The sequence below is a fragment of the Mesocricetus auratus genome, unplaced genomic scaffold (genome assembly GCF_017639785.1).
Source record: "Mesocricetus auratus isolate SY011 unplaced genomic scaffold, BCM_Maur_2.0 Super-Scaffold_4256, whole genome shotgun sequence".
Lineage (NCBI taxonomy): Eukaryota > Metazoa > Chordata > Mammalia > Rodentia > Cricetidae > Mesocricetus > Mesocricetus auratus.
In genome coordinates, this window is record NW_024429182.1 from 117,244,864 (window position 1) to 117,271,202 (window position 26,339).

Sequence of the window (26,339 nt, forward strand, 5' to 3'; positions counted from 1 at the left end):
TTCGATTGATCACTTTACCAAAACTTCTGGCCAATGACACCTGACTGGTTCTAAAATTCATATCCCTGTATTTATTGCCAAAAAGTAGAGTCAGCTGACATTTTCTTTTCGTTTTTCTTTCTCCTCCCTTCTTTCACATCTCTCTTCCTCCTCCTCCTCCTCTTCTTCCTCTTCCTCCTCCTCCTCCTCTTCTTCCTCTTCCTCCTCTTCTTCCCCCTCCTCCTCTTCCCCCTCCTCCTCTTCCTCCTCCTCCTCCTCTTCTGCTTCCTCCTCCTCCTCCTCCTCCTCCTCCTCCTCCTCCTCCTCCTCCTCCTCCTCCTCCTCCTCCTCCTCCTCCTCCTCCCCTTCGCTCTTCTTCTTTCTTCCCTCTCCCAAGTAGCACAGGCTGGGTCCATCTCCAGTGCTAAGTAAGAGATGCACTCCCTGGCCACTCCCTCTGAAAGCCAGGAATTCTCAGGGCATCTTCAGCGTTGAGCTCTGAGACCCTCTGATTACCTGGCTCTCGGCACACTGCTTTAAAAAGAAGAACAAGGTGCCAAAGGCTTTGTGTGTTATCTAGATATAATAGTTCTAGTGTTTGAGTGCCCCCCGCCCCCGCCCGCACACCCCCGCGCCCCTCCCCCCCGCCCCTGCGCGCACAGGAGGGGCCTCTCGGCTGTCCTCCGCAGGGCCAGCTTTCACCCACAGCCACTCTTCCATCCATCGCATCACTCTTACCTTCTACCTGTGTGGCCACTCTTGAATGTTGGTACTCCAGATGCTGGGAGCCAGCAATGGTCACCTTTAGCCTAATAGTGTGTATTATACAGAGTGCATATCCATAGCCACCATTCATTCCAAATCCCATTATTGGAAATGCCAATACGTGGTCAACCTAAGAAATTCATAAATATACTTGCAATGTTCAAACATTTCAAGGTGTGTGTTTTCCTTTCTGGATTTCTCAGTTCTCTTTCATAAAACCAGCCACAGTTCAGTCTCTCATGGATCCTTCCAGTTATAGGCTATGCTTGGGCAAGCACATGTGTATAAACACCTGTCTTTGCTTGTGCAAACTGTGGGTGGTGTCCTCCCCTGGCTTTTCCTACTCTGATCAATACATCATTTTTAGATGCTTATAATGCTTAAAAAACTGTTTCTAAGCCGGGCATTGGTGGCGCACGCCTTTAATCCCAGCACTCGGGAGGCAGAGGCAGAAGGATCTCTGTGAGTTCGAGACCAGCCTGGTCTACAAGAGCTAGTTCCAAGACAGCCTCCAAAACCACAGAGAAACCCTGTCTCGAAAAACCAAAAAAAAAAAAAAACCACCAAAAAACAATGTTTCTTTTACTTAATGTTTTTCTAAATATATGTGTCTGTGCACCAGGTGTGTTCCTGGTGCCCACGGAGGTTGGAATGGATCCCCTGGAACTGTAGTTATAGGTGGTTAGCGGCCATGTGGGTGCTGGGGAAAAAACCATGGACCTCTGCAAGAGCAATACGTGCCGTGCTCCTAACCACAGAGCCGTCTCTCCAGCTCCTCAATTACACATCTTACCCTTTTTTGTACCAGTATCAGAAGTCCTACGTACTCTTCTGAATGGTAATCCACAATATGAAAGAAATAAGGACAATTTGGTGTAGTTAGCTTCCTAATGATGAACTTTTAGGTTGTTTCCTTTTTCCTCCCTCCTGTAAGCAGTAAGGCTGGGATGTTCTACAGAGCAAATGCTTCATAAGTACAGAGCTCTGGGTTCAGATCCCAGCAACAGACACACACCAAGTCTTATACATATATATCTCCGGACAAGTTGTAACTTGTAACCATGGCATTCTTGATGAAATAATAATGTGATTTGAAATACTGATAATTCCAGCTGTCTTTCCAAAGGAGACCCTATTTTGTTCAGTTATTGTCATCGGCTGCCATATAAATGTTCACAAACATTAGGACACTTCTGTCCTTCCTTCCAGGAGTCCATATATACACTATACCCTGTGGGAATCCCTCAGACCCATGAATACCCTCTTGGCCCCTGCTGTGTGGTATGCTGACACCTGGTCTTTGGCAGACCCTGTTGTAATGAGTTCTATACCTTAATCCATGGTTCTGGAGTTTGAGGATGCCAAAAACAGGGGAGTGGCCAGGGGGCATGCCCATGTGAACATGACTAGTACACTTCTAAGTGCACACCACACTTAGGAATGCCTCGGGCTGTAGTGGATGTGGGTCTGGCAAGAGGGGTGCTTAGATGCTGGTATGCAGGGATGTCTCCGGTCGAGCTGCATGGACAGCTGCTGGAGAGTGACACCAGGCCCGGGTGTGCAGGGAGAAACGCAGGCTCGACCTGGCCTCCCTATCTGTTTGGGGCATCCCCACCCACCCTGGACCTCCCCTGTCTACCCTGGTATCTCCTACCTCCCCACCCATCCCAAGACTCTACCCACAGCACTGCAACAAAGTAAAACAAATCACAAAAGTCCCACTATATTTCCTGAACATTTGTATTTCCCCTTCTGTGAAGTGTTTTCCTCTTGGTAGCTTATTTTCCTCGTCGAGGCCGGGGGTTCTGCACATTTTTCCCAGAGAGGGATCACTCAACAGCTGCACATGCCACATGTGTCTTACTTTCCCATACGACTATTTTTCATCTTCATGATTGTTTTTAAATGAGCACAGGTTCTTTTTTAAAAAGGGCTTTATTTTGGGCAGGCAGTGGGGGCACATGCTTTTAATCCCAGCACTCAGGAGGCAGAGGCAGGTGGATCTCTGTGAGTTTGAGGCCAGCCTGGTCTACAAGGTGAATGCCAGGACTGTTACACAGAGAAACCCTGTCTCAAAAAAGCTACCACTAGTTGTAATAGTAATAAAAAAAAGGTTTTATTTTTAATTATGTGCATAAGTTTGTGTCTGTGTGTGGGTTTGTGCACATGAGTGCAGCACCCCAGGAAGTCAGAGATGGTATCTGATCCCATGAACCTGGAGTTTGGTCATGAGATACATGGGTATTAGGAACCAAACTAGGGTCCTCTGCAAGAGCAGGATTTGCTCCTAAGCACTGATTGATTGATTTAAATTTGATTTATTTAAATTTAGTCAAATTAACATTTTTTATTTTATACTTTGCAATTCTTAGTTACAACTTTATAGTTTTTAAAGATTTATTTATCATGTATACAGCCTCCTGCTGACACGTGTGCATGCACACCAGAAGGGGGCGCCAGATCTCATTATAGATAGCTGTGAGCCACCATGTGGCTGCCGGGAATTGAACTCAGAACCTCTGGAAGAGCAGCCAGTGCTCTTAACCTCTGAGCCATCTCTCCAGCCCTAGTTACAACTTTAAAGGTATTCCTTCCCACAAAGCCATGATGGTATTGTAACAGGGCCCCAGAACTTAGTAGGCCCTGGACCTTGGCACAACAGATACCATGATGGGAGTACCACTTAGGCCCTGGAACCCAGCAGGTAGGCAGCAGCACCTGCCAGAACAAGAACAAAGACCTAATCCATCAGATCCTGTGGCTCTGGGAAAGTCCCTACATGTACTAACCTTGCTTTTTGGCTTCTGTAGATCCCACTGTCAACCCAGGATGTGGGTTTTGTTTGTTTGTTTTGTGTCTGTGTGGCAGGGAAGGGGGGTGCTTAAGCCTGCACCTGGGTCCTGAAAACATCCAGCGTAGTCAGCAGCTGTCTAGTAAAGACTTTCCATTGCCTTAAACCTGTGTCCGGGTGGTCTTCTCTGGTGGGTTTCTCACAACAGTATCTCTTGTATTTCTCCAAATATTTTCATAATGTCATTCTATACATTTGATTACTTCTAAAAATATTACTTGAGTGAGGATTTGATTTTTCCATCCATGTGCAGAACTGACTGGAGGCCTGCAGGTTTCCCAGTCACTCTACCCTGAGATTTCTTTAGTGCTGAATACCGCAGGAGAACTGAGAGTTTCTCAGCTGGAGACTTCTGACCTCCTGTTGTCTGATGCCTGGTTGGAGTCAACAGACCAAGTTCTGTCTGAAGTCTCAGGAAGCCTGACTTGCTGCTGACCAACACCCTGTTATACAAGCCTGGCTTCTGGTCTACTCTGGTTATTTACATCTATGGGGCTCTCTGAATCACAACGGCTTCAGTTTTTAGATCTGCTTAGCCACCCCACACTGCTCATTGGCAGGGCCGTCTTTCTGCTCCACGCTCTTTGTGTTTCCGTATAGGTGATAAAAACCAGCTGGCCAGACCCTTCGTTCTTTAAGGCCTGTCCCGACTTTCAGAACATCTGGACTTTTCCTGCTTTCCTTCCTTCCTCCCCCCTCCCTGCCTCCCTCCCTCCCTTCCTTGCTTCCTCTTTCCTTTTCTGCCTCCCTCTCCCCCCCTCCCTTCCTCCCTCCCTCCCTCCCTCCCTGCCTCCCTCACTCCCTCCCTCCCTCCCTCCCTCCCTTCCTCCCTCCCTGCCTCCCTACCTCCCTCCCTTCCTTCCTCCCTTCCTTTCTCTTTCCTTTCCTGCCTCCCTCTCTCCGCTCCTCTTTATCCCCCCCCCCCCCCCGTTCTTGTCCTCATCACTTGCTCTTTCCCTCTCCTCCTCGCCCCTCCCTTTCTTTCTTGGGTCTCATATAGCCTACGCTGGCCTCACACTTGATATTCAGCTGGTGCTGGCCTCAGACTCCTGATCCTTTCGTCCCCATCTCCCCAGTTCTGCGATTACGGACGCCAACCACCGCACCAAACAACACCTACATTTTCCGACCACAAAAAAAAAATTCTTTCAGTTCTTGGCCCAATATGTAGAACCATCTATTTTGAACTAGAACCAGTGATAAAGACCACAGTTTGAACACTGGGATGGGCATACTAGATTGTTCCATGAGGGTTTTGGTGGTAGACATGAAAACATTGCCTGCTCACTGGTAAGGGTCAGGAAAAGGTCGCTTCTTTTTAAAGTCATGAATTCAGATCGACAGTTCCGGTGATGTTTAACACCGCAGAATTCCACGATTTTACTGTAACATTAACAGCGTTAGTGTTACCTTCCCCATGGCTTAATTACTATAATTGCTATTATAATTATAATCATAACTCCTCTGAAAAATGTGATGTTTCATCAATCTCTATCACCTTCTGTGATGTTTATCTGCAGGTGTAGCATCTGGCTTCCTCTCATTCAGTATCTAAATGGACCTCTTTGGTTGTCTCCGTGGCAGGTCGCTCTACATTTGGGTTATTCCTGCTCAGCTCTCCAACTGGTTTAGGATTTTTGGGACGGGCAGTGGAATTCTATGGCATGTGAAAGAAACCCTACACGGTGTCCACATTTCCCAATCGTGTTACAGTTCACTGAACTGTTTTGTAGGAAGTGCCACAGCTTCCGGCAGGTCCCCTGCACCTATTTTGAAAGACTAGAACGTGGCTGTTCTAGTATCCCTGTCATCTCCTGAGGACCTGTAGAGCATCACCCTGCCAGTGATTAGCTCAGGGATGAACAGACCTAACCATGTGAAGGACAGGCCACTTGGTTCCAAGAGCACTCCACACCACGTGGTGAGCCCTTTTCCTCTGGGTGTTTAGTGTCTGTAATGGCAGCAGATCTCCCGTGGAGGAGCGAGTCCTTGGTACTGCTGCCCCTGACTCAACCTTCTGGGGACCCCTCCTCTCTCCTCAGCTTTTCTTTCCAGTGAGACACCACCTGGTCTTGTTCTGGTCATTTCAGGCCGTATTTTTTCCGTTTGGGTCTGAGGGTTTTCTCATGCAGATCTGGAAGAGCTGGCAATTTCTGAAGCCTTTAATTATGCTGCCTTTTTGTAACAGGCAATCTTCTGTGTATGTACTGCATTAAAATTTGCTGCTATATTAGAGTTTTCTCTAGTGTTGTTTTAAGTGATAAATGTGTATTCTGGGATGGTGGTGGGTGTTTGTGGTATTTGGGAGGGAAACCAAGGCCTCCCTCGGGCTAGGCAAATGCCCTACTACTCGCCCCAGTCCGGTGTCCGGATTTTATACTTTTGTGTTTGTTTTGAGACAGAATCTCACTCTGTAGCCCAGGCTGGCGTTGAACTCCCCTGCCCTAGGAATCGCGTAGAGTGCTGGGATTGCAGGCATGCGCACCCATCCTGGTTTGGATTGAAAATCCAATAACGCACGGTGTTTCCAGTGGGAACAATCCCTCCGAGGTCACCGAGATGGCCACACCTGTGTCACCTCTCTGCATGACTGTCCCTTGACGGAAATCCTAAAATGTGACAAAGTTAGTTTTAGAATTGAAGGAAGGTGGGCTTTTGCTGTAGTTTTGTTTTTAAGAAGAAGGACGGCTTAACACTGGGAGCGGAATGTGGCTGCTTCCCCGGCCCGCCCCCTCTGGCATAGGCCCGCCCCTCCCCGCGGAGGCCGCCCCGCCCTGTCTGCGGGCGGACTTGGAGGCGCCCGGCTCGCGCCTCCGCCCCCGAGCGCCAGGGCAGGCGGAGTTGAGGGTGAAGGGAGGGATGTTTGGGGGGCGGGGGTCCCGATGACGGCATCGGAGCGCGCCGCGCCGGGGCGCCGAGCTCGACCGTAGGTCCCAGGACAGCGCTCGCACCCAGGCAGGTGGGTGTGGGTCAGGAGTGGGTGGAGGGCGAGGCGGGGCGCAGCGGAGAGGGGCCTGAGCAGAGCCCCATCCGTGCTTCCCAGCCTGTCCCGAGCTCATTACTGTGCGGGCCTGGCCAGGAGCTGCTGCCTTCGAGGGTCCGTGTTTGTAATCACTTTTGCAAACTTTCCGGGAGGGCCTGTTCCCAGCGGCGGATCGCGCGGGCGGAGTTGTCAGGACGCCTTTGAGGCTGGTGGCATTGGTTGTGGGGATGGAGAAGCCAGGACTAAGCTCCAGAATCTACCTGGGGTTTGGAGTGCCGCCAGGCAGTGTACCTCTGTGTACCGGTACCTAACGCGGACCGAATGAATGAGCGGTTATGCATGTGGAGAGGCTAAACAGTAATCACCAAAGACAACAAGGTGCAGTGTGGGGTACCGGGGACTGAGGAAGGAGGTTGGGGGTCGGAGGGTCATCACGGATTACTGGGTAGTGTTGTACCCTACGCTGGGTGCTGGTGATGGAGTGCAAAACAAAGAGGGTTCCTGCCTTCCATCTGGAAGGTGAATCTGGCTGTTGCATCTGTGTGGTCAGTGTCTGATGCGGGCAGCACAAAGAGCTGTCTATGGTGGTGATGGGCACGGAGGGGAGCAGTTTCCCTGGCCCTGCGCAGAAAGTGGGCCCAGCCCAAGCGTGGGTGGATCAAGGCGCTTTGGTAACACAGAGGTGGCTGGCCTGAGAGGTGAGGGAAGGCTTGGTGTCCGGAGATGGGGAAGTCTGTTCTAAGCCTCCTTTATTGTTGGAGGTGGGGTGTAAAGAGGAGAGTGTCATAACCACAGTTTTGAGACGCCCCAGGCTGTGGGGTTGGAGAGGCAGGGGGACTGAGACTCAGAAGGAGAAGCCATCCCTTCGGGATGTCGGTAGCAAAGCTGGCTTTGGCAACAGGATGAGGAGTAGCTGATAGTCTTGAGAAGTATTTAGGAGATGGAATTGGCAGAACTTAGGCATGGAAACTTGATCTTGAAGGATGTTGGCTTCTTTGAGGAAATGTCCAGGCATCAGTTTCAGTGATGGGCAATGGCAGAGACTATGTGAGGCCTTTTGGTATTGAGGGACGGAGTTCCCTGATGTGATGCCCCTGTGTGTCATTCTAAATGAGATCGACTGGAGCACTAGACCCTGGAGTATCAAGTGGTGGGGTCCCCCCCAAGTGGAGTATGTCAAGAGAAGTTACTAGGTAACTAGGCAGTTGGGTACCAGGCTAGGCAGATGCTCTTAACTTTGAACTCCCCTCCCACAATCTACTCAAGGGTTGCAGCTGTGTGGTCTGGTCCTGACGGCAAGAGCCTTTCCTCTTCTCTGCAGGTCTAAGAGCTGCCCTCTTTCAACATGGGGCTGGAGGCCCAGCGGCTGTCTGGAGCGGAGGAAGCCCCAGTGAGGGTGGCCCTCCGAGTTCGCCCACTGCTGCCCAAAGAGCTGTTGCATGGCCACCAGAGTTGCCTGCAGGTGGAGCCCGAGCGTGGTCGCGTCACCCTGGGGCGTGACCGCCACTTTGGCTTCCATGTGGTGCTGGGAGAGGACACCGGGCAAGAGGCTGTGTACCAGGCTTGTGTCCAGCCCCTCCTCGAGGCCTTCTTTGAGGGCTTCAACGCCACCGTCTTTGCCTATGGTCAGACTGGCTCCGGGAAGACGTATACCATGGGGGAGGCCAGTGTGGGTGAGTGACACGTGTTGTACCCCTTCGACCACTTTGAGGGGCCTCAGGGTCTTCCTGGATTTCTGTCCCTGTCTCCCCCAGCCCCCAAGATGAGGCACAGAGGAGGGAGTTAGATTTCCTAGACAGACATCAGCACTCTATAGTGGGACCAGCGTGCCAGCCCCCCCCCCCCCACGAGAAAGGCAGGAAGGGTGGGGAAGCGTGAGTGAAGACTTTCTCAAGATGAGACAAGATGGGGTTTGGAACCATAGCAGAGGGAGGCCAGGAAAGGTAACATGTCTCAGGAATCTGTATTCCAGTCAGAGCAGTTGAGATTAGAGCCTCTGCATCTAGGGGAGACTCTTCGGGCCAATTCCAATGGACGGAATTGCCCCTTTTGAGTAACAAGAACCATTTTCCCTTGTCTTTTGTGGCAGGGTCTTGATGTGTCTGAGGCTGGTCTAGAATTCACTACATAGTCTAGGCAAGCCTCAAAATTTTCAATTTCTGCCTCAATTTCCCAATGCTATGAAATTATAGGCATGTGCTACCATACCTGGCTCAAGCCTTTTTTTTTTTTTAAGACTTCTTTTTATGGGACAGGAGAGATGGCTCAGTGGTTAAGAGCACTGATTGCTCTTCCAGAGGACCTGGGTTCAATTCCCAGCACCCACATGGGAATCAGAAATTTTCTGTAACTCCAAGATCTGACGTCTTCACACAGGCATATGTATAGGCAAAATAACAATGCACATAAAATAAAAATAAACTGTAAGAAGATTTCTTTTTATGTGTATGGGTGTTTTGCCTGTATGTATGTATGTGCACTACATGTATGCTTGGTGTCTTTAGAAGCCAGAACAGGGCATCAGATCCCCTGGTTGTGAGCCACCATGTAGTGCTGGAAACCAAACCCTGGTCTTCTATGAAAGCAGGTGGCCTTTAGCCCCTCAGCAATCTTTCCAGTTTCTCATACTTTTTTTTATACTCATTTAATTCATGAGGGCTCCAACTCAATGTGTTAGTCACTCTGTTTCCTAATACTTTTACAGTAGGGGTGAGGTTTAACACATGAGTTTTGGGAAGACAAACAGACCATAGCAATTACAATGGTGTAATTGTTTATTATGGAAAACTAATAAAATGCAGAAAAACACATGCACAAAATAGCATGTTTGATAATTGCCTCTCTGAGCATTCCAGTTTCTCTGTGAAAATGATTATATTTTAAACGTGATTTTTTTCTGTTTCTTTTCGTCATTTGAGACAGGGTTTCTCTGTATGGTCCTGGCTGCCCTGGACCAGGCTGGCCTCAAGCTCAGGGATCCCCTTGTCCCTTCCCCCTAAGTATTGGGATCAAAGGTGTGTACCACAATGCCCAGCTAAACATGACATTATTTTATACTCACTCTCTTTTTTTTTTTTTTTTTTTTCGAGACAGGGTTTCTCTGTATTGTTTTGGAGCCTGTCCTGGAACTCATTCTGTAGCTAGCCTCGAACTCACAGAGATCCGCCTGCCTCTGCCTCCCGAGTGCTGGGATTAAAGGCGTGCGCCACCACCGCTCGGCGTACTCACTCTTTTCTATCCTGTTTCATTTTCTTAATAATGTGACGTAGGGCTGAGGTTGTGTGTAGCTCACTGGTAGAGTTGCTGTCAGATTTGAGGTCATGACTTTGATCTTCAACACCTCATACACACATACACACACACACACACTCAAATGAATAATATTTAATGATAAATGTTCATGGTTTATGCAGTACTACACTCAGCAACATCTGAATTTTCTGACCATAAAATATTATTTTAGTTCCTGACCTAATATGTGGAACCATCTGCTTTGAATTGGAGATAGTGATAAAGATATGATGAACATGTATATGATGAACACTTACTGTTAAATATTCTTCAGTCGTGTGCGTGCGTGTGTGCGCGTGCATGTGTGTGTGTGTGTGTTGCTGTGTATTGAACTTGGGGTCTCACATGTTTGGCAAGTGTCCTACCACTAAGCTACGCCCCTAGTCTTTCAATCTCCTTTTTATTTAGTAACTTCTTGGCATTCTGCTGTGAATCTATTTAAGCAAACTTCCTATGGGATCTTAGGATGAACACTCTACTTCCTTGAAGCAATGAAGAGGCCCTTTAGTTAGCTGTGCATGGCCATGGTAGTGACTTACCTGTCCCAGGGAGTAGTCAAGCCCAGGGTATCTGATTATCTGTTGGGAATGTGCTTGTCTCCTCCATGCCACAGCCCCATTCTCAAGCTGATGGTGGGGTTTGGGCACTTGACGGGCCAGGTTTGGCTGGGGCATTGCAGCAGGAGACTCTGCTTCTCCCTAGCCTCCCTGCATGAAGATGAGCAGGGCATCATCCCAAGAGCCATGGCTGAGGCCTTCAAGCTCATTGATGAGAATGACCTGCTGGACTGCTTGGTGCACGTGTCCTACCTGGAAGTGTACAAGGAAGAGTTCCGAGACCTGCTAGAGGTGGGCACTGCCAGCCGGGACATCCAGCTTCGGGAAGACGACCGGGGGAATGTTGGTGAGGAATCTTGGGACCCTTTGGTGACTGGGAGTGAGGCCTGTGGCAAGGAAAGTCTGAGGGTGGGGTGGCTTGCCGGTGTGGGAGAGACACCCCGCCAAGGGAAAAAACGTCCAGGCCCTGGAACGGTCTGTTTCCCGACTCCAGTGGGCTGAGTATATGCTTCTGTGTCCAGAGTGAGAAGCATCAAGGTAAATGTGGGCAGGCTGAGACCCCGGGCACGAGTGGGTGCTTCTGGGTGTGGAAGAACAGGTAGGAGCCCCGGCCTGTTTAGCTTGTCTTGTGGCTGTCGGCAGGGGAGCCGCTCACAGTCTTCTGTGTCCACAGTGCTGTGTGGGGTGAAAGAGGTGGACGTGGAAGGCCTGGATGAGGTGCTGAGCCTCCTGGAGATGGGCAACGCTGCGCGGCACACAGGCGCCACACACTTCAACCGGCTCTCCAGCCGCTCACACGCGGTCTTCACCGTGACCCTAGAGCAGCGGGGACGGGCCCCCAGCCGCTTGCCTCGGCCGGCCGCCGGCCACCTGCTGGTCTCCAAATTCCACTTCGTGGACCTGGCAGGCTCCGAGAGAGTTCTCAAGACCGGCAGCACCGGCGAACGGCTCAAGGAGAGCATCCAGATTAACAGCACCCTGCTGGCGCTGGGCAATGTCATCAGCGCCCTCGGGGACCCTCAGCGCCGCGGCACCCACATCCCCTACCGCGACTCCAAGATCACCCGGTGAGCCGTCCCGGCCCTCTGTGCTCGTCGGGGTCACGGAGCCCTTCTGGAAGGGCGTCCTTGTCAGCTGGCCCGCCGTCCCAGGTGCGTATTCACCAGAGCTAAGCCGCTGACGCTCGTCCTCTGGCCGGCAGGATCCTCAAAGACTCCCTGGGAGGGAACGCCAAGACCGTGATGATCGCCTGCGTCAGCCCCTCCTCCTCCGACTTCGACGAAACTCTCAACACCCTCAACTACGCCAGCCGCGCTCAGAACATCCGCAATCGCGCCACGGTCAACTGGCGGCCCGAGGCCGAGCGCGCCCCCGAAGATCAGGCGGCGGGCGCGCGCGGGCCGCCGCGACACCGCTCGGAGACGCGCATCATCCACCGCGGCCGGCGCGCGCCCGGCCCCGCTGTGGGCTCCACGGTGGCGGCTGCCGGCCTGGGAGCCGAGTGCGCGCGCTGCCGGGCCCGCGCCAGCGCCGCCTACAGCTTCCTGCGAGAGCTGCAGGCAGAGCCGGGGCTGCCTGGCGGCGCTGCGCGCAAGGTGCGGGACTGGCTGTGCGCAGTGGAGGGCGAGCGCAGCGCCCTGAGCTCCGCCTCCGGGCCTGACAGCGGCATCGAGAGCGCTCCAGTCGAGGACCAGGGGAGCAGCGGGAGAAAGGTGGCTTTGGGGTGGGCCTGGGGTAGGGATCGAGGGAAGAGGAGTTATGTTTGTTAGTATATTCAGGGATCATTGTCATTTCTGGTGATTAAGTCACTTCCTTAACTTCATTTAGCCTCCGGATCTGTTAAGGATATTATAAGATTGGAAGGTGTAAAAGGTGCCAAGCACACTGGTAAAGACCGAGGTGTTCTTAATAATGTAACATTAATAAAAACGAGACCTGTGAGAATAGTGACCACATCTTTCATTCTAACCCCGTGAAGGAGGAAACATGATGATCATAGTTCCAGGCTAGCCTGGGATACATAGTAACACCCTAACTCAATACTAAAGTAATTTTAATAATAAGTAAAATGTAAAGCATTATTAGTGATGGCGGGGAATGGTCCAATCGGCTTGCAGAAAGAACCAGAGGCTAAATGGGACCAGGGGCACCCATTGCAAGACGGATCTTGGAACAAAGTAGAGAACAGGGCTGGGTGAGCTGGGTGAGTAGAGGAAGAGTTGGGGTGACCTGGCGCCTTGCCAGGCCCCATCCCTAAAGCTTTTTTACTTGCCCCCCAGGGAGATGAGGGGGCCCAGCAGCTGATGAGCCTGCAGAGCCAGGTGGCGCGGCTGGAGGAGGAGAATCGAGACTTCCTGGCAGCTTTGGAGGATGCCATGGAGCAGTACAAGCTGCAGGTAGGATGCCCGTTCTGCACATCAGGACGGCTCTCTGGAGGAGGGGGGAGAGTCTACCAGAATGGAAGGGCGTTTGTTTGGATGGAGAACTCGGACAAGGGCAGCCAGTGAAGGGATGTGTAGAGGTGTGGGGTGCCCTGCTTTAACAGAAGCATGGGTGAAGGCAGAGAGCACTGACAGCCATGCCAGGCATCCCAGCCTTGCACGAGTGGTTGGAGTTGCCTTTGAGGGCAGCGAGATGGCCTGGGGGTCTGATGACCAGGTCAGCATGGGCTCTCTGGTGTTGGGGGCAGGGTGTGGCATTTAGGCGAGGTGGGAATGTGATGAGCGTTGGGTAGGATAGGATGGCAGCTTGAGTCAGAACCAGTGTGGTGCGTGTTATTCAGACAGAGGCACTCAAACTTCTCTTTCATCCCAGATGAGATGCTCCGACTCACTTCTCAGTTCCTTGTACTTATGCTGGTCAGCAAACACCCCTGTCCTTGGCATCTGTGTCCCCATCAGTGCTGGACTGTGTCTTGCAGAGTGACCGCCTGCGAGAGCAGCAGGAAGAGATGGTGGAGCTTCGGCTTCGCCTAGAGCTGGCACGGCCTGGCTGGGGAGCGCCGGGGCTCCTGCAGGGCTTGCCTCCCGGGTCCTTTGTGCCACGGCCTCACACAGCCCCCCTGGGAGGTGTCCACACTCACATGCTGGCCATGGTGCCCCCCACTTGTCTTCCTGGAGAAGAAGTTAGCTTCGAGCAGGTGAGGAGGTGGCAAGGCTTGGAGCAGGGCCAGGACACTGGGGCATGTGTCCCCTGTTCATATCTCCGCGGGACCCGTTATGAGTTATGAAATTCCTTTTTCAAGTGTCCCCAAAGGGTCAGAATGTGGGAGACTGTGGGGCCTCTCAGAAGTGACCAGGGTCCGTGAGCATCTTGAGGCAGCTGGAGATTGCTTGGAGTGAGGATGTTGGCAGTGACAAGGTGGCATGTTTGTACACCTGAGGATGGGGCTCTCAGCAGGCTCACTCTTCCACACACTCTGCTCTGTCTCCCCAAGGCTTGGTCCACTGCCTGTAGGCTCTGCAGCTCGGGTTTCTTAGACGAAGCTGAGCCCTGTGCTGCTTCAGAGCTCCAGGTCTTCTCAGCTCTGCAGCTGCGGAGGGCTTAGGTTGGGTGGGCGTCTGCCATTCTGGCAGTGGCGAGAAAGGACTTAGATTCCTATGAGCTGCCTACTAGAAAGAGCAGGTTGTCACCCGAGGAGAGCCAGATGCCAGGGGATCATTGCAGCCTTCCTTGTGGGCGAGAGTACTTCCCAGTGTGTCCCTTGACAGATCCTGAGGGTGGAGGAAGTTGCGCCTTGGGAGGGAAATGGCTCGGAGGATGCCCTGCAAATATTGTCATCCCGAGCCCCTAATTCTCCCCTAGCAGGTGACAAACGGCACGGGGGTCAAGGCGGGGGTGCTGGCCCAACTGGACAAGTTGGGAAGTAGCTCTTCCACTACCTCAGAGGAGGAAGAGGAGGAAGAGGAGGAAGAGGAGGAAGAGGAGGAGGAGGAGTCGCCCAGGCGGACCTTACACCTTCGCAGGTGAGGAAGACCCGATGTGTGGACTTCCAGGATCAGCTCAGGGCTGCTCCAGGCTGTGGGAGACTCAAGGTCATTCTCCTAGCAGTACTGTGATGGTCTCTCACGTGACAGAAGGAAGGCGCTTCTCATGCTCACCTGCCCTTGGGGACTGGGACCTCTGATTGAGGTTTCACTGGGGTCCCTGGGATAGGAAATGCCCAGGTCTCCCTGCTGCTCAGTGTCCAAGGTGATCCTTGGTACCTGCAGCTTCTTGGCATCTTATAAGCTCTGCCCCTGGCTTCTGGCTTCTACCCCGTCCTTATCCTATGGGTTGGCGGGTCCAGAGGACTCTCTTCCCTCCAGGCCTAAGAGGTAGCTAGGCTGGGTCAGGGACTGGGGAATGGTACCAACTTCTGCTTCTGCCTTCCAGAAATGGGATCAGCAACTGGAGCCAGAGGGCAGGGGTCCGTCCAGGGAGCCCACCTGACAGGAAGGGCCCAGAGATCGGCCTAGAGGAGTCAGCTGCTGCCACCCCAGCACCACAAGGTGAGCTAGGCGGAGAGCAGAGGGCTCCTCTTCCGTGTCTACTCACCCAGGGAGCCCCTCCACTCCACCCCTCCGCCTCCTCCACTCAGTCAGGGTGCTACCCTAACGTCTGCATTTCATAGCAGTTGGCGGCAGCAAGGTCCCAGTTCAGACCCGCCAGGCCTCTGCTGCCATGGCCTCTGAGTGGCGACTGGCCCAGGCCCAGCAGAAGATCAGGGAACTGGCCATCAATATCCGGATGAAGGAGGAGCTCATTGGTGAGCTGGTCCGCACAGGTGAGTGGTGGCATCGGGTGGGCTCCTCCTCGGAATGGGCTCCCACTCACTCACTGACATTCTTCCTATTCTGCTTTGGAGCGGTACAGCAGTATCCCGTTTAGCAGCACAGGTCCCAGGGCCTAGATCTGAGACCTAGCTCAGCCTCTTCTAGCTGTGTGGCCTTGCATTATAACCTCTCTGTTTTCTCTTGTCTGGAGGGAATGATGCTTGTACCTATATGGTAGGATGGTTGTGAAAGTGAATGAGTTCATCCTACTGGCGTGCTTTGGAATAGCCTCAGTAAACAGAGCTCATTTACTTGCTGAAGGTGCTGGGACCAGTAACTCTTGGTCCTGCTCATACGGTATAAATGAGAACCCACTGTCCCCAGATTGTGCCACATCTGATACTAGTGATGAGGGGAGGAACTGGGAACAATCCCCACGTGTGTGTGTGTGTGTGTGTGTGTGTGTGTGTGTGTGTGAGAGAGAGAGAGAGAGAGAGAGAGAGAGAGAGAGAGAGAGAGAGAGAGAGAGAGAGAGAGAGGGAGAGAGATTGTACTTGTGGAGGTCAGAGGTAACTTACATGAGTCAGTTTTCTCCTTCTAACATGAGGCCTGGGGATCAAACTTAGGTTATTAGGCTTGGTGGTAGACTTCTTTATTAAAGGCATATCCCATTACTGCCTGGCTCTGAATGTCTTTAACAGTTGTAAATTCATTATAAATTCATTTTTCTTTTTTCTTTTTCAAGACAGGGTTTTTCTGGCTAGCCTTGAACTCACAGAGATCTGCCTGCCTCTGCCTCCCGAGTACTTGGACTAAAGGCATGCGCCATTACTGCCCAGCTATAAATTCACTTTTCAAACTTTTAAATAGATGGTCAAGAAGAAAGAACAGTACAGAGGTCATTATCCAGAATTAGCAGTCACTGAGAGCTCCCATTTGACCTCTGCGCCCATTTCTTTGCTGTTAGACTTGGAAGCAAATCCCAGCTACCGTGTCTTTTTGTTTTCTTTTTTTATTTCTTTTCTTTTTCTTTTTTTTTTTTGGTTTTTTGTTTTTTTTTTTTTTTTGGTTTTGTTTCTCTGGATTGCCTTGGAGGCTGTCCTGGAACTAGCTCTGTAGACCATGCTGGCCTTGAACTCACAGAGATCCGCCTGCCTCTGCCTCCCGAGTGCTGGGATTAAAGGCGTGCGCCACCAACGCCATTTTCCTGTCTAACCACCATGTTGTGCCCTTGTCGTTTCCTGATTTTGTTTGTTTTGAGACGGCTTCATGTAGCCTAGTCTGACCTTAAAGGTGCTGTGTGGCCAACACTGGCCTTGAACTCTTGATCCTGTCTCCACTTGCTAAGTGCTGGGATTACAGGCATGTACTGGTGAGACTGCCGGCTCTCCTCCACATGTTAGCACCCAGAGCCTTGGCACTGTTCTGTGGAGACCCAACAGTGTTAGCACCCAGAGCCTGGGCACTGTCCGTGGAGACCCAACAGTGTTAGCACTCAGAGCCTGGGCACTGTTCCGTGGAGACCCAACAGTGTTAGTACCCAGAGCCTGGGCACTGTTCCGTGGAGACCCAACAGTGTTGTTTAGCCTGAGTCAGCCTCCCATCCCTGGGCCCTGTGCATGCTCGGTGGCTTCAAAGGCTTTTGGGGTCTCTCTCCTCTCAGCTCTTGAGTCATCCTGCCAGGGTCTGTCTGCTCACTCCCCGCAGTGCTGTTTTCCCTCTGCCCTTCATATTTCTTGCAGTTGAAGCTAGAGACATATGCAGGTTCATGGTATGTATTGATTTTTGTCATGTGCTAGGTAATGATAAAATGTGCCAATGCGGGTCGCTCCTCTGGGTAAAACTCATTAAAAAGTGAGTAGCGGGCTGGGAGTGGTGGTGTATGTATTTAATCCCAGCACTCAGGAGGCAGAAGCAGGCAGATCTCTGAGGTCAAGGCTAGACAGTCCATTCATGAGTTCTGGCCCGCCAGGACTGGAAGCAGGGTGCGGTGAGGGGCGACTGAGTGAATGGGTTAAATAAAGAAATGATGATGGTGTGAGGGCTTGAAGAACCCCATGTAGTGCTCCAGCCTGGGGATCAAAACTCTGGGAAGGGGTCTGCCTGTGCCACTTTGGACCCACGTCCTTCCAGGGAAGGCGGCCCAAGCCCTGAACCGACAGCACAGCCAGCGCATCCGGGAGCTGGAGCAGGAGGCCGAGCGTGTGCGGGCAGAGTTGTGCGAAGGGCAGAGGCAGCTTCGTGAACTGGAGGGCAGGGAGCCCCAGGATGCCAGCGAGCGGTCCAGGCTTCAGGAATTCCGCAAGAGAGTGGCCGCAGCGCAAAGCCAGGTGCAGGTCAGTGTTGGGGTTCCCCAGCGGGGTCTCTGGGAACAGGATTGTGCGCCTGGAATCTGTATGTGCTCAGAAGCTCCGGTTCCGCCCTAGCTAGGGGCAGTCACTCCTCCTGGCTTCCAGGCTGGTGTCTTAGGTAAGCTGGAATCAGTGTAGCTTTCAGTACAACAGGAATGCAGAGGTGGCGCTGCCTGCTGACCGCGGAACGGCAGACATGTAAGGAAAATGTCCTTCCGCTCACGGCGCTCCCTCCGCCACGCATGCCTGCATCCCCATCCCCGCTTGGTGTTCACCTAACTTCCATCCCCCCGTGTTTCCATTTGTCAGTGCAGGGGTCCCCCTGACTCTCGTTGATTTAGCTTGCTTGCCTTTTCTGGGAAGGAAACCCAAGGCCTTGAGTATAATAGATAAGTGTCCACACTGCGCACCGTCCCAAGGCCTGGTTTAGCCTTCTATCAGATGCCCGTCCTCCAGCCCCTTGGGCAGCTCATGCGGTCCACACGCATTTGCTTGAGCTGCTAGAGCCGGAGTCCGCAGCTGGGAGGCCGCTGTGCTTCGGCCTCTCACTGGAGGCTGGATATCCAGGCTCAAGGCTTCCCAGGCCTGTCCTGTCCTGAGGCTTGTAGATGGCTGTCTGCCTTTCCTGTGCCTCTCCCTCTCATAGGATGCCTGTATACTAGCTTAGGGTCACCTTCAGGCCTTCACTTACACTACTGGCTTCATTAAAGGCCACCCATGTCTAAATGCAGTCACATTGAGAGTGTGGGGAAGACAGTCCAGCCCCCCCCACCTGTCCACCCCAGCTCTTATCATCTTCAGATGGTCCCAGCCGCCCCCCACCTGTCCACCCCAGCTCTTATCATCTTCAGATGGTCCCAGCTGCCCCCCACCTGTCCACCCCAGTTCTTATCATCTTCAGATGGTCCCAGCCGCCCCCCTCCCCGCCTTTCTACTCTCCTCCCTCCTTTCTTCCTTTCTCATTCCCAGGCCAACAGATGATCTGTAGAATGGGTGAGGATATGGGCTCTGGAACCCGGCTGCTTAAAAAACCTGGTTCTATTTGTTTGAGGTTGGGTTTCTCTGTGTTGCCCCACCTGTCCTGGAACTCACTCTGTAGATCAGCCTGGCCTCCAACTTACAGAGTTTCTCCTGCCTCTGCCTCCCAAGTGCTGGGATTAAAGGTGTGCGCAACTATGCCTGGCCTTTTTTATTTTTTCTAAGACTTACTTATTTTTATGTGTCTGAGTGTTTTGCCTGAATGAATATCTGTGCAGTGCATGTGTGCTTGTACCCATGGAAGCCAGAAGAGTGCATTAGATTCTCTGGAACTAGAGTTATTGATGGCTGTGAGCAGATGCTGGGAACCCAGCCCTGTGCTCTTAACCACTGAGTCAACTCTCCAGCCCCTAGCTGTGGGTTCTTGATCAACTTTCCCAACCACTTGGAGCCTGTTTCCTAATCTGTAAAGTGGGGATAATAGGCATATTACGTTTTTCATTACAATTTCTTATTTAGAGAGAGAGAGAGAGAGAGAGAGAGAGAGAGAGAGAGAGAGAGAGAGAGAGAGAGAGTGTGTGTGTGTGTAGTTCAGAGGACACCTTTTGGGTGTTGGTTCTCTCCTTCCACTATGCGGATCCCAGGGCTCAAACTCAAATCAGTCATTGGGCTGCAATTTCACCCTCTGAATCATTTTGCCAGTCCAGTAGGCAGACTTTCTCACAGCTTTGTTAGACCAGTTACTACGTGCAGAGTATGTAGCATAATTCACCCAAAGAATAGTAAGAGTTGCCGTAGCTGCTGTCTCTAGTACTCTGGTCATGAGTCTACCACCCACCCACCTTCCCCTTCCCTTGTGTCCTTCTGGTCACCACCTGTCGGTCCTGCCCACCCTTGATAAGCCCAGTGACTGCTATGTGGGTCCCAGGTCCTGAAGGAGAAGAAGCAGGCGACAGAGCGGCTGGTGTCCCTGTCGGCTCAGAGTGAGACACGGCTGCAGGAGCTGGAGAGAAATGTGCAGCTCATGCGGCGGCAGCAGGGGCAGCTGCAGAGGCGGCTCAGGGAGGAAACGGAGCAGAAGCGGCGCCTGGAGACAGAGATGAACAAGCGGCAGCATCGCGTCAAGGTCAGGCCCTGGCCGGCCGGGGGGGGGGCTCTGTTATTCCCGCTACTCACAGCCACATGGTCTTAGGTTAGTGAGGGCTCTCAGAGTGGTTCGTCCTTTGAGCTTATAGGAAACCCGAGGCTATGGCACACGCCATGGCCTCCTCTGCACTGTGCTCCCCCTTCAGGAACTGGAGTTGAAACATGAGCAACAGCAGAAGATCCTGAAGATCAAGACGGAGGAGATTGCAGCCTTCCAGAGGAAAAGGCGCAGTGGCAGCAATGGCTCAGTGGTCAGCCTGGAGCAGCAGCAGGTTTGGCTGGGCTGGGCTTACGTCCCCGTGAGACTGGAGCTGGGTGCCCCGGTTCATCGCCAGGGTCCACGGGGGATTTGCTGTGGGACCGGCTGCTCTCTCTGTGGGACCTCTGGCAATGGCTGTAGCTAGAGGCAGGTACCGAGACGCCTGTCTCCCCCACCACCCCTCAGAAGATTGAGGAGCAGAAGAAGTGGCTGGACCAGGAGATGGAGAAGGTGCTGCAGCAGCGGCGGGCGCTTGAGGAGTTAGGCCAGGAGCTGCACAAGCGGGAGGTCATCCTGGCCAAGAAGGAGGCCCTGATACAGGAGAAGACCGGGCTTGAGAGCAAGCGCCTGAGGTCCAGCCAGGTGAGCCCCGCCACAAGCTTCCTGGCCAGGTGAGGCCCTGCAGGGCAGTGTGCAGGTAGGTGAGGTTCTCTGATGTTCTTGCCAGGTAAGACAGGGGAAGCTTTGGTTTAGGCTGTTTATGTCACAGGAACTAATGTATGGGACATTGGTATCCACCCCAAAGTCCACTTCACATTTTGCAAACACCACTTTGGGAGCCACAGGGGCAAAATGAGGAACAGGTGTAGTAAGTGGTGTGGCCTACTAGATCCCAGCTTTGGGGGAGACAGGCTGTGAGTCTGTCTGCAGCTGGCATGGTTACCTCCTCTTTAATAGGAAGCCCAGCTGCTGAGCCACCTCATTTTTCTGTCAGATGGGATCAGAATGTGGCCAAGAGAATTTAGTGGGACTATGTCACACCCAAACCTACGACTGTTCTAATGTGGGTGCTTGGATCAAAGCCAGATTCCTGGAGGGTGGTAGACACTCAGACCAGGGTTCCCTTCACTGTCCTCATGAAACACAAGCGACCTGAGAGGCCCTTAGGTGATCTACGATATCCCTTGGACACAGGCACCCTTGCTTCCTTCCACTTGAGCATCCAGGAAGGGCCAGTTTCTCATAGCGCACACTCCCCAGCTTCTTGACCTTAGAGCCTTTTCTCTCTGCTTGCACAGCCCTCCTCTGGGCCATCTCCTTCACAGATGTTCTGGCCCCTTAAAGGGCCCTGATCCCAGAGCCAACATCTGGGTTACAGGTAGGCCAGGGAAAGACCCACATCCTCCTTAACACCCACTGAGCCAGCTGGACCCTTTCTGTGTCCTATGTGAGGCCAGCGCCTGTTCCTTCTCTGACCATTGGCGGTGCTGCCTCAGGCCCTAAATGAGGACATCGTGCGCGTGTCCAGCCGTCTAGAACATTTGGAGAAGGAGCTATCTGAGAAGAGTGGGCAGCTGCGGCAGGGCAGCGCCCAGAACCAGCAGCAGATCCGTGGGGAGATAGACACCCTGCGCCAGGAGAAAGACTCCCTGCTGAAGCAACGCCTGGAGATTGACAGCAAGCTGAGGCAAGGAAGCCTGCTGTCACCTGAGGTACGGCCATCGGTGGCCACCAGCTGTCCCTATGCTCCAGCTCTGATCCATTCCTGTTCACCCGGCCTTCCGCCACCCTCTGTCCCCTGCCCTGGCTGTTAGTGCTGGCCTTGCTGCTTTAGGACACAAGTGCCCTCATGTGTGTTAAGCCTCGAAAGGTAGAGAGATGTCCCTTGGGCCCACCTGATGGATGTGAGACCCTATGGACTTCCCAGCTCCTATTCAGTGGAACTAGATATCTGTGCTGTAACGCAGCCTTCTTCCTTTGAACAGAGGAAGCCTGCACTGCATAAGCTTACCCCTGGTTGTCTGGGGTCTTAGGTAGTCCCGGCTTAGCTCTCTGGAGCGCCCCAAGCTCATCCTGAAAGGGGGTATGCACTTGAGAACACAGCCTCACAGCACTGCATCTGTAATGCCATGTCAGGCAGTGTCCCCGCTGCTGCTGCAGTGAGGGGCACTCCTAGGTCAGGGGGACACGGAAGGCTCAGTTGTGTCTGTGCGTTGGCTGTTGTGTCTGCCCAGGACTCTTGTTCAGGAAGTCTGATACTCCTCCTCCATGAATGCACCTGTTCCCACAGGAGGAGAGGACACTGTTCCAGCTGGACGAAGCCATTGAGGCCCTGGATGCTGCCATTGAGTACAAGAATGAGGCTATCACATGCCGCCAGCGGGTGCTACGGGCTTCGGCCTCCTTGCTGTCCCAGTGTGAGATGAATCTCATGGCCAAGCTCAGCTACCTCTCCTCCTCAGAGACCAGAGCCCTGCTGTGCAAGTATTTTGACAAGGTGTGTTACCAACACAAACCCCTTAGGACTGCTTCCTCCAGCTTGTTGCAAGAGGTTCTGCTGGCAACTCCAAGAAGTTTGTCCCTTCCTCCCAGATGAGGGGACAGGGTCAGGTCACCTTTACTCTTCAGTCTGTTGCATAATAGACAGCCCTAATGCCTATTCTTTGGTTGACAAATCCTGGTCTGGGTGCAGTTGCAGTTCCATGTCTAGCAGCTCAGTACTGTGTGGTGGGGGAAAGGTCTGTGGTACGTTCCACCTGGAGAACCAGCTCTGATTGCTGGGAGTTCACTGTCCTAGGGTGCTGTGTAATAGGCAGGAAAGACCTGGTGATTTCCTTGTGACCACGTTTACCAACTGGTTGAGGATTACTTGGGGAAAGTACTGGTGTGGTAGCTGAGCCTGGCTGGTCTTGGGACAGGTGGTGACACTCCGAGAGGAGCAACACCAGCAACAGATTGCCTTCTCGGAGCTGGAGATGCAGCTGGAGGAGCAGCAGCGGCTGGTGTATTGGCTGGAGGTGGCGCTGGAGCGGCAGCGCCTGGAGATGGACCGCCAGCTAACCTTGCAGCAGAAAGAACACGAGCAGAGCGTACAGCTGCTCCTCCAGCAGGGTCGAGGTGAGGCCTGGGGATGCTGGTGCGCTACCCATAACTCTGGCTGCCTCAGGGCCAGGGTGCCCTGCCCACAGCCCCTCACTAATCAATTCTGCCTTTCCATGCCAGACCACCTTGGCGAGGGCTTAGCAGACAGCAAGAGGCAATATGAAGCCCGGATTCAAGCTCTGGAGAAGGAACTGGGCCGACACATGTGGATAAACCAGGAGCTGAAACAGAAGCTCAGTGCAGGAAATACAGCAGGCCAGAGCCGGGGTAAACACTAGCACCCAGTCTGAGTGTGCCCCACCGGGAAGCCAAACCTCAAACTCCTACATAGCTAACGGGCCTGCAGGCCTGTGCCACCGCACCCAGCTGTCTCGTGAGCTTCTATCAGCTCATTTCAAGTTGCTTTTTTAGGGGCACTGGGAAGCTGGGTGTGGGGGCTTTTGTCTACTTCCATGTCTGACAAAGATGCTGTTGTGACAGGTGGTGAGCGGAGAAGCCTCTGCCAGGAAAACAGACAAGGCCTTGGAAATGACGATGGGCTCCACCCAGCAGCCCCTGAAGCTCTCTGGCAGCCCTCCCTTCTGGAGGGGGCACCCCGAGCCTGGGATGAGACTCGGGACTTGGTCCATGCCCCACTACCCCTCACATGGAAACGCTCGAGCTTGTGCAGTGAGCAGAGCTCCTCTGAGGAGCTGAGGGCCCGGGAAACAACTGAACCTTCAGGAGGGCGGGTGCCGCCTGTGGGTGAAGTGGGCCTCTCCTGGAACTTTGGATCTTTGCCTAAGCCCCGGTGGGAACCCCGAAGAACCAGCTCATGGATGATTGATGTCAGGAAAAACCCCTTGTAGGCCTTGGTCAGGGCCTGCCTCCGATTCCAGTCCTGCTGAGAGGAGAGGCTGTCTGGGAAGGACAGCCCTTTCTTCACACTGTAAATCCAATCTTATCTTTACACTAATGGGAGTCAGCAAATTTGGGCACAGCCCAAAAGAACTGGACGTTTCTCTACTGTGGTACTGGGGATCAACCCCAGAACCTTGTGCATAACACCCGTAGCAGTCTTTTTTTCTTTTTGGTTTGTCGAGACAGGGTTTCTCTGTATTGTTTTGGAGGCTGTCCTGGAACTCACAGAGATCCGCCTGCCTCTGCCTCCCGAGTGCTGGGATTAAAGGCGTGCGCCACCAACGCCCGGCTCACCCGTAGCAGTCTTTAAAAAAAAAAAAAAAAAAGGAAATTCCTACTACACCTTTGCTTTAAGCTGTAGTATCTGACAGCAACCTTTTATTTGTGAGGCAAATCTGGAGATCATCCAAGGCTTGTCACAAAATGGTCAGTGGCAAGAGGGTTAAGGCTTCAGTGGTCTTATGTAGGTGAGAGAAATAGGAAAGTTATTAGCATTTCTAGAAAAATGTAAAATATCATTTAATAATAAACAGAAACAATCTCATTATGGTTTACATCTTAAATGTGTCCCAAAGGACTCCTGAAGGCTGGTCCTGAGCTGAGGACCCTATGGGAGTTGGAGTCCAGTGGAAGTTAGGTTACTGGAGGCCATCCCTGAAGGATATTGGAGTCCTGCCCCTCCTCTCTACTTCTTGGTTGCCTCACTGCCAGTGCACAGGACACAAGTTAGGGACAAATAGTCGAGAACTTTGACTTCTGAAAGCCTGAGCCAACCTGAAGCCTCTTCTTTACTCAGTGTGGGAACTGAGCCCAGGCGGGCACTCCAGGTTGGCCTTCTCTTCATTTGTAGTTGTTTACCTCAAGCACACAAGGTGAACATCTCTGAAAGGAGAAATGGGAGTTTTTACTTGGAATCTGACAATGGGAAGAATGAGCCACAGAAGGGCTGACCCTCTCAGGGCAGACCCTGCAATATGATCACTCTGGAGCATGGTCACAGTCACTCCTGGGCAAAAATACTGAAGGCTAAATCGCCAGGGTGACTTTACTGTTATCTAGCTTCTTGCTGTAGTCTTTCACATACGGGTCTGTTTATGACGTACCGCTTGTGTCAGAGAACTCCAACCTTATGGCAAGCACCTCAAGGGACTGTGTTAAGGGTTTTCCTCCATTTCCCACTGTGGCACTGATCCTCTGATTCACCGAGGTCATGGTATGGAGACACTGGAATGGGATCCTTGCTAGCTGCCTAGACTTCCAGGCTGCTTGCTGTCTAGACTCCCAGGCTGCTTGAGTTAGAGTACCAGCTACCCTGCTGCCCACCAGATTCGTAATCTTTCCCAAAGGGCCAGGGCCTGCCCCCGATGAAGTCCATGAGAGAGATCTGAAGACCGTGAGGCATTCCAGTGGTTACGCCCAACAGTGACTGGGAAAAGGCCCTTGATGTCTGCTGTGTTCTTGAGACAGGGTCTCATATAGCCCAGGCTGTCCTTGTACTTGCTATGCAGTCAGAATCTTCTGAGCCTTCCGCCCCCACCTCCAAAGTGCTGGGACTATAGGCATAGAGCCACACTCTTCGAAGTCCCCAAGGTCTTTAAGTCCACAGGCTGCTTGTGAACTTTCTCAGTTCCATTAAGTTCTGGCCATTCCTGTTCTGGGCACATTGCTGGGATTGGTGGTTTGAGCTTGGCATCATTTCCACATCCAGAGAAAGCCACTGTCAAGTGCCACTCCAGGAACGCAAGAGATCTGGCCAGGCTCACAGTGTTCCTCACTGAATCCTCCAGCTCAGTTCTGCCAGGGCTAGCTAATGAGCTTCTTCCTCGTGTAGGTTCTGAAAGCCCGTCTCCGGGAGAAGGCTTGGCTGAAAGGAGACTCCTCGGTAGTGGAGGGGAACACATCCACCTCCTCATCTAGGGAAAAGCAGAGACAGTGAAGCCTGGATAAGAGACAGCATGCTGTAACCACAGAGGGTCTCACAAGAGTATCACCTACACTTGTTATAAGGGGTATGTGTGGCAGTGACAAGCCACTGGAAATGCAGTGTGTTCACACATAAGGCTTTCTTTTAGATTGGATTAGAAAGGTTTATGTTACTTTGCATGGCTGAAATATTTTGTGAGAAGAGAGCCACCCGAGTCCCTTACTGCAGATGTTTCTAACCTGTGCTTCTGTTTAAGGGCTGGAAGACGGGGAAGCTAGGGTCTGATGAAATGTGCACATGAACCTGCTGTGAGAAAGTGACTGGCTCTCATCACTGTCGATTGTGCTGCCCAAGCCCAAGACTACAAACCGGCAGTCCCAGCCTCTGAGTTAGTTTGGTAGGATTTTACAGAGGTTTCTCTTCAGATGCCCGAAGTTCCCACAAAGCCTCTCTGAGAAGGGCACATGACAGACACTGCAGGGTCAAAACTATCTTCCCACACTCTGCATGCAAGAGAGACCTGCAAACCCCTCACAGGGGAGCCCAGCCCTGGTGAGCACCAGGGACCTTTAACAGGCAGGTTACCTCTGGTGTCCCTGCTGTGAGAGGATGGCGTTCTTCCCTGGAACAGCAATGGAGACTGTGTCAGGGCCTGCAGACCACTGGCAGAGAGGCAGCTCCGTACCATGCAGCCAGAGGGTGGGGTGGAGCCTGAGGAGATGCCACAAGGTAAGTGCAGGCCCACAAGACTCCAGGCCACCCACAGCTCCAAACCTCC

General features: G+C 52.6%; 2 protein-coding genes across 4 annotated transcripts in view; one reads left to right on the forward strand and one right to left on the reverse strand.

The window, feature by feature from the left end:
* The first annotated feature begins 6,420 nt into the window (after positions 1–6,420).
* Kif7 (kinesin family member 7) lies at positions 6,421–24,181 on the forward strand. 3 transcript variants are annotated; one of them, XM_040729868.1, is made up of 19 exons: positions 6,421–6,554; positions 7,900–8,251; positions 10,572–10,772; positions 11,100–11,493; positions 11,628–12,138; positions 12,706–12,822; positions 13,347–13,565; positions 14,231–14,391; positions 14,801–14,916; positions 15,039–15,191; positions 17,314–17,516; positions 19,438–19,635; positions 19,802–19,927; positions 20,101–20,277; positions 21,132–21,347; positions 21,926–22,132; positions 22,554–22,752; positions 22,858–23,004; positions 23,218–24,181. In XM_040729868.1, exons 2-19 carry the CDS (start codon positions 7,924–7,926, stop codon positions 23,583–23,585), a joined length of 4,041 nt encoding a protein of 1,346 aa, XP_040585802.1. In that variant the 5' UTR covers positions 6,421–6,554; positions 7,900–7,923; the 3' UTR covers positions 23,586–24,181. The 3 variants fall into 3 exon arrangements, with proteins under 3 accessions (XP_040585802.1, XP_021087307.2, XP_040585809.1); XM_021231648.2 differs by having other exon boundaries at positions 15,042–15,191; XM_040729875.1 differs by having other exon boundaries at positions 14,234–14,391.
* Ticrr (TOPBP1 interacting checkpoint and replication regulator) overlaps positions 23,982–26,339 on the reverse strand; it is a 42,437-nt gene continuing 40,079 nt past the window's right edge. The window contains exons 21-22 of the mRNA XM_040729861.1: positions 26,147–26,272; positions 23,982–25,550 (exon numbers count right to left, since the gene is read on the reverse strand). Coding sequence (XP_040585795.1) covers positions 25,441–25,550; positions 26,147–26,272 — 236 coding nt within the window. The 3' untranslated portion in view covers positions 23,982–25,440. The remainder of the gene's footprint in view (positions 25,551–26,146; positions 26,273–26,339) is intronic.

Excerpts from the sequence above, each read along its gene's own strand:
- Kif7 (XM_040729868.1), top strand. The coding sequence starts at position 7,924 with ATGGGGCTGGAGGCCCAGCGGCTGTCTGGAGCGGAGGAAGCCCCAGTG. Across the intron at positions 11,494-11,627 it reads CGCGACTCCAAGATCACCCG|GATCCTCAAAGACTCCCTGG; the intron begins GTGAGCCGTCCC and ends TCTGGCCGGCAG. Across the intron at positions 22,133-22,553 it reads TGTGCAAGTATTTTGACAAG|GTGGTGACACTCCGAGAGGA; the intron begins GTGTGTTACCAA and ends GTCTTGGGACAG.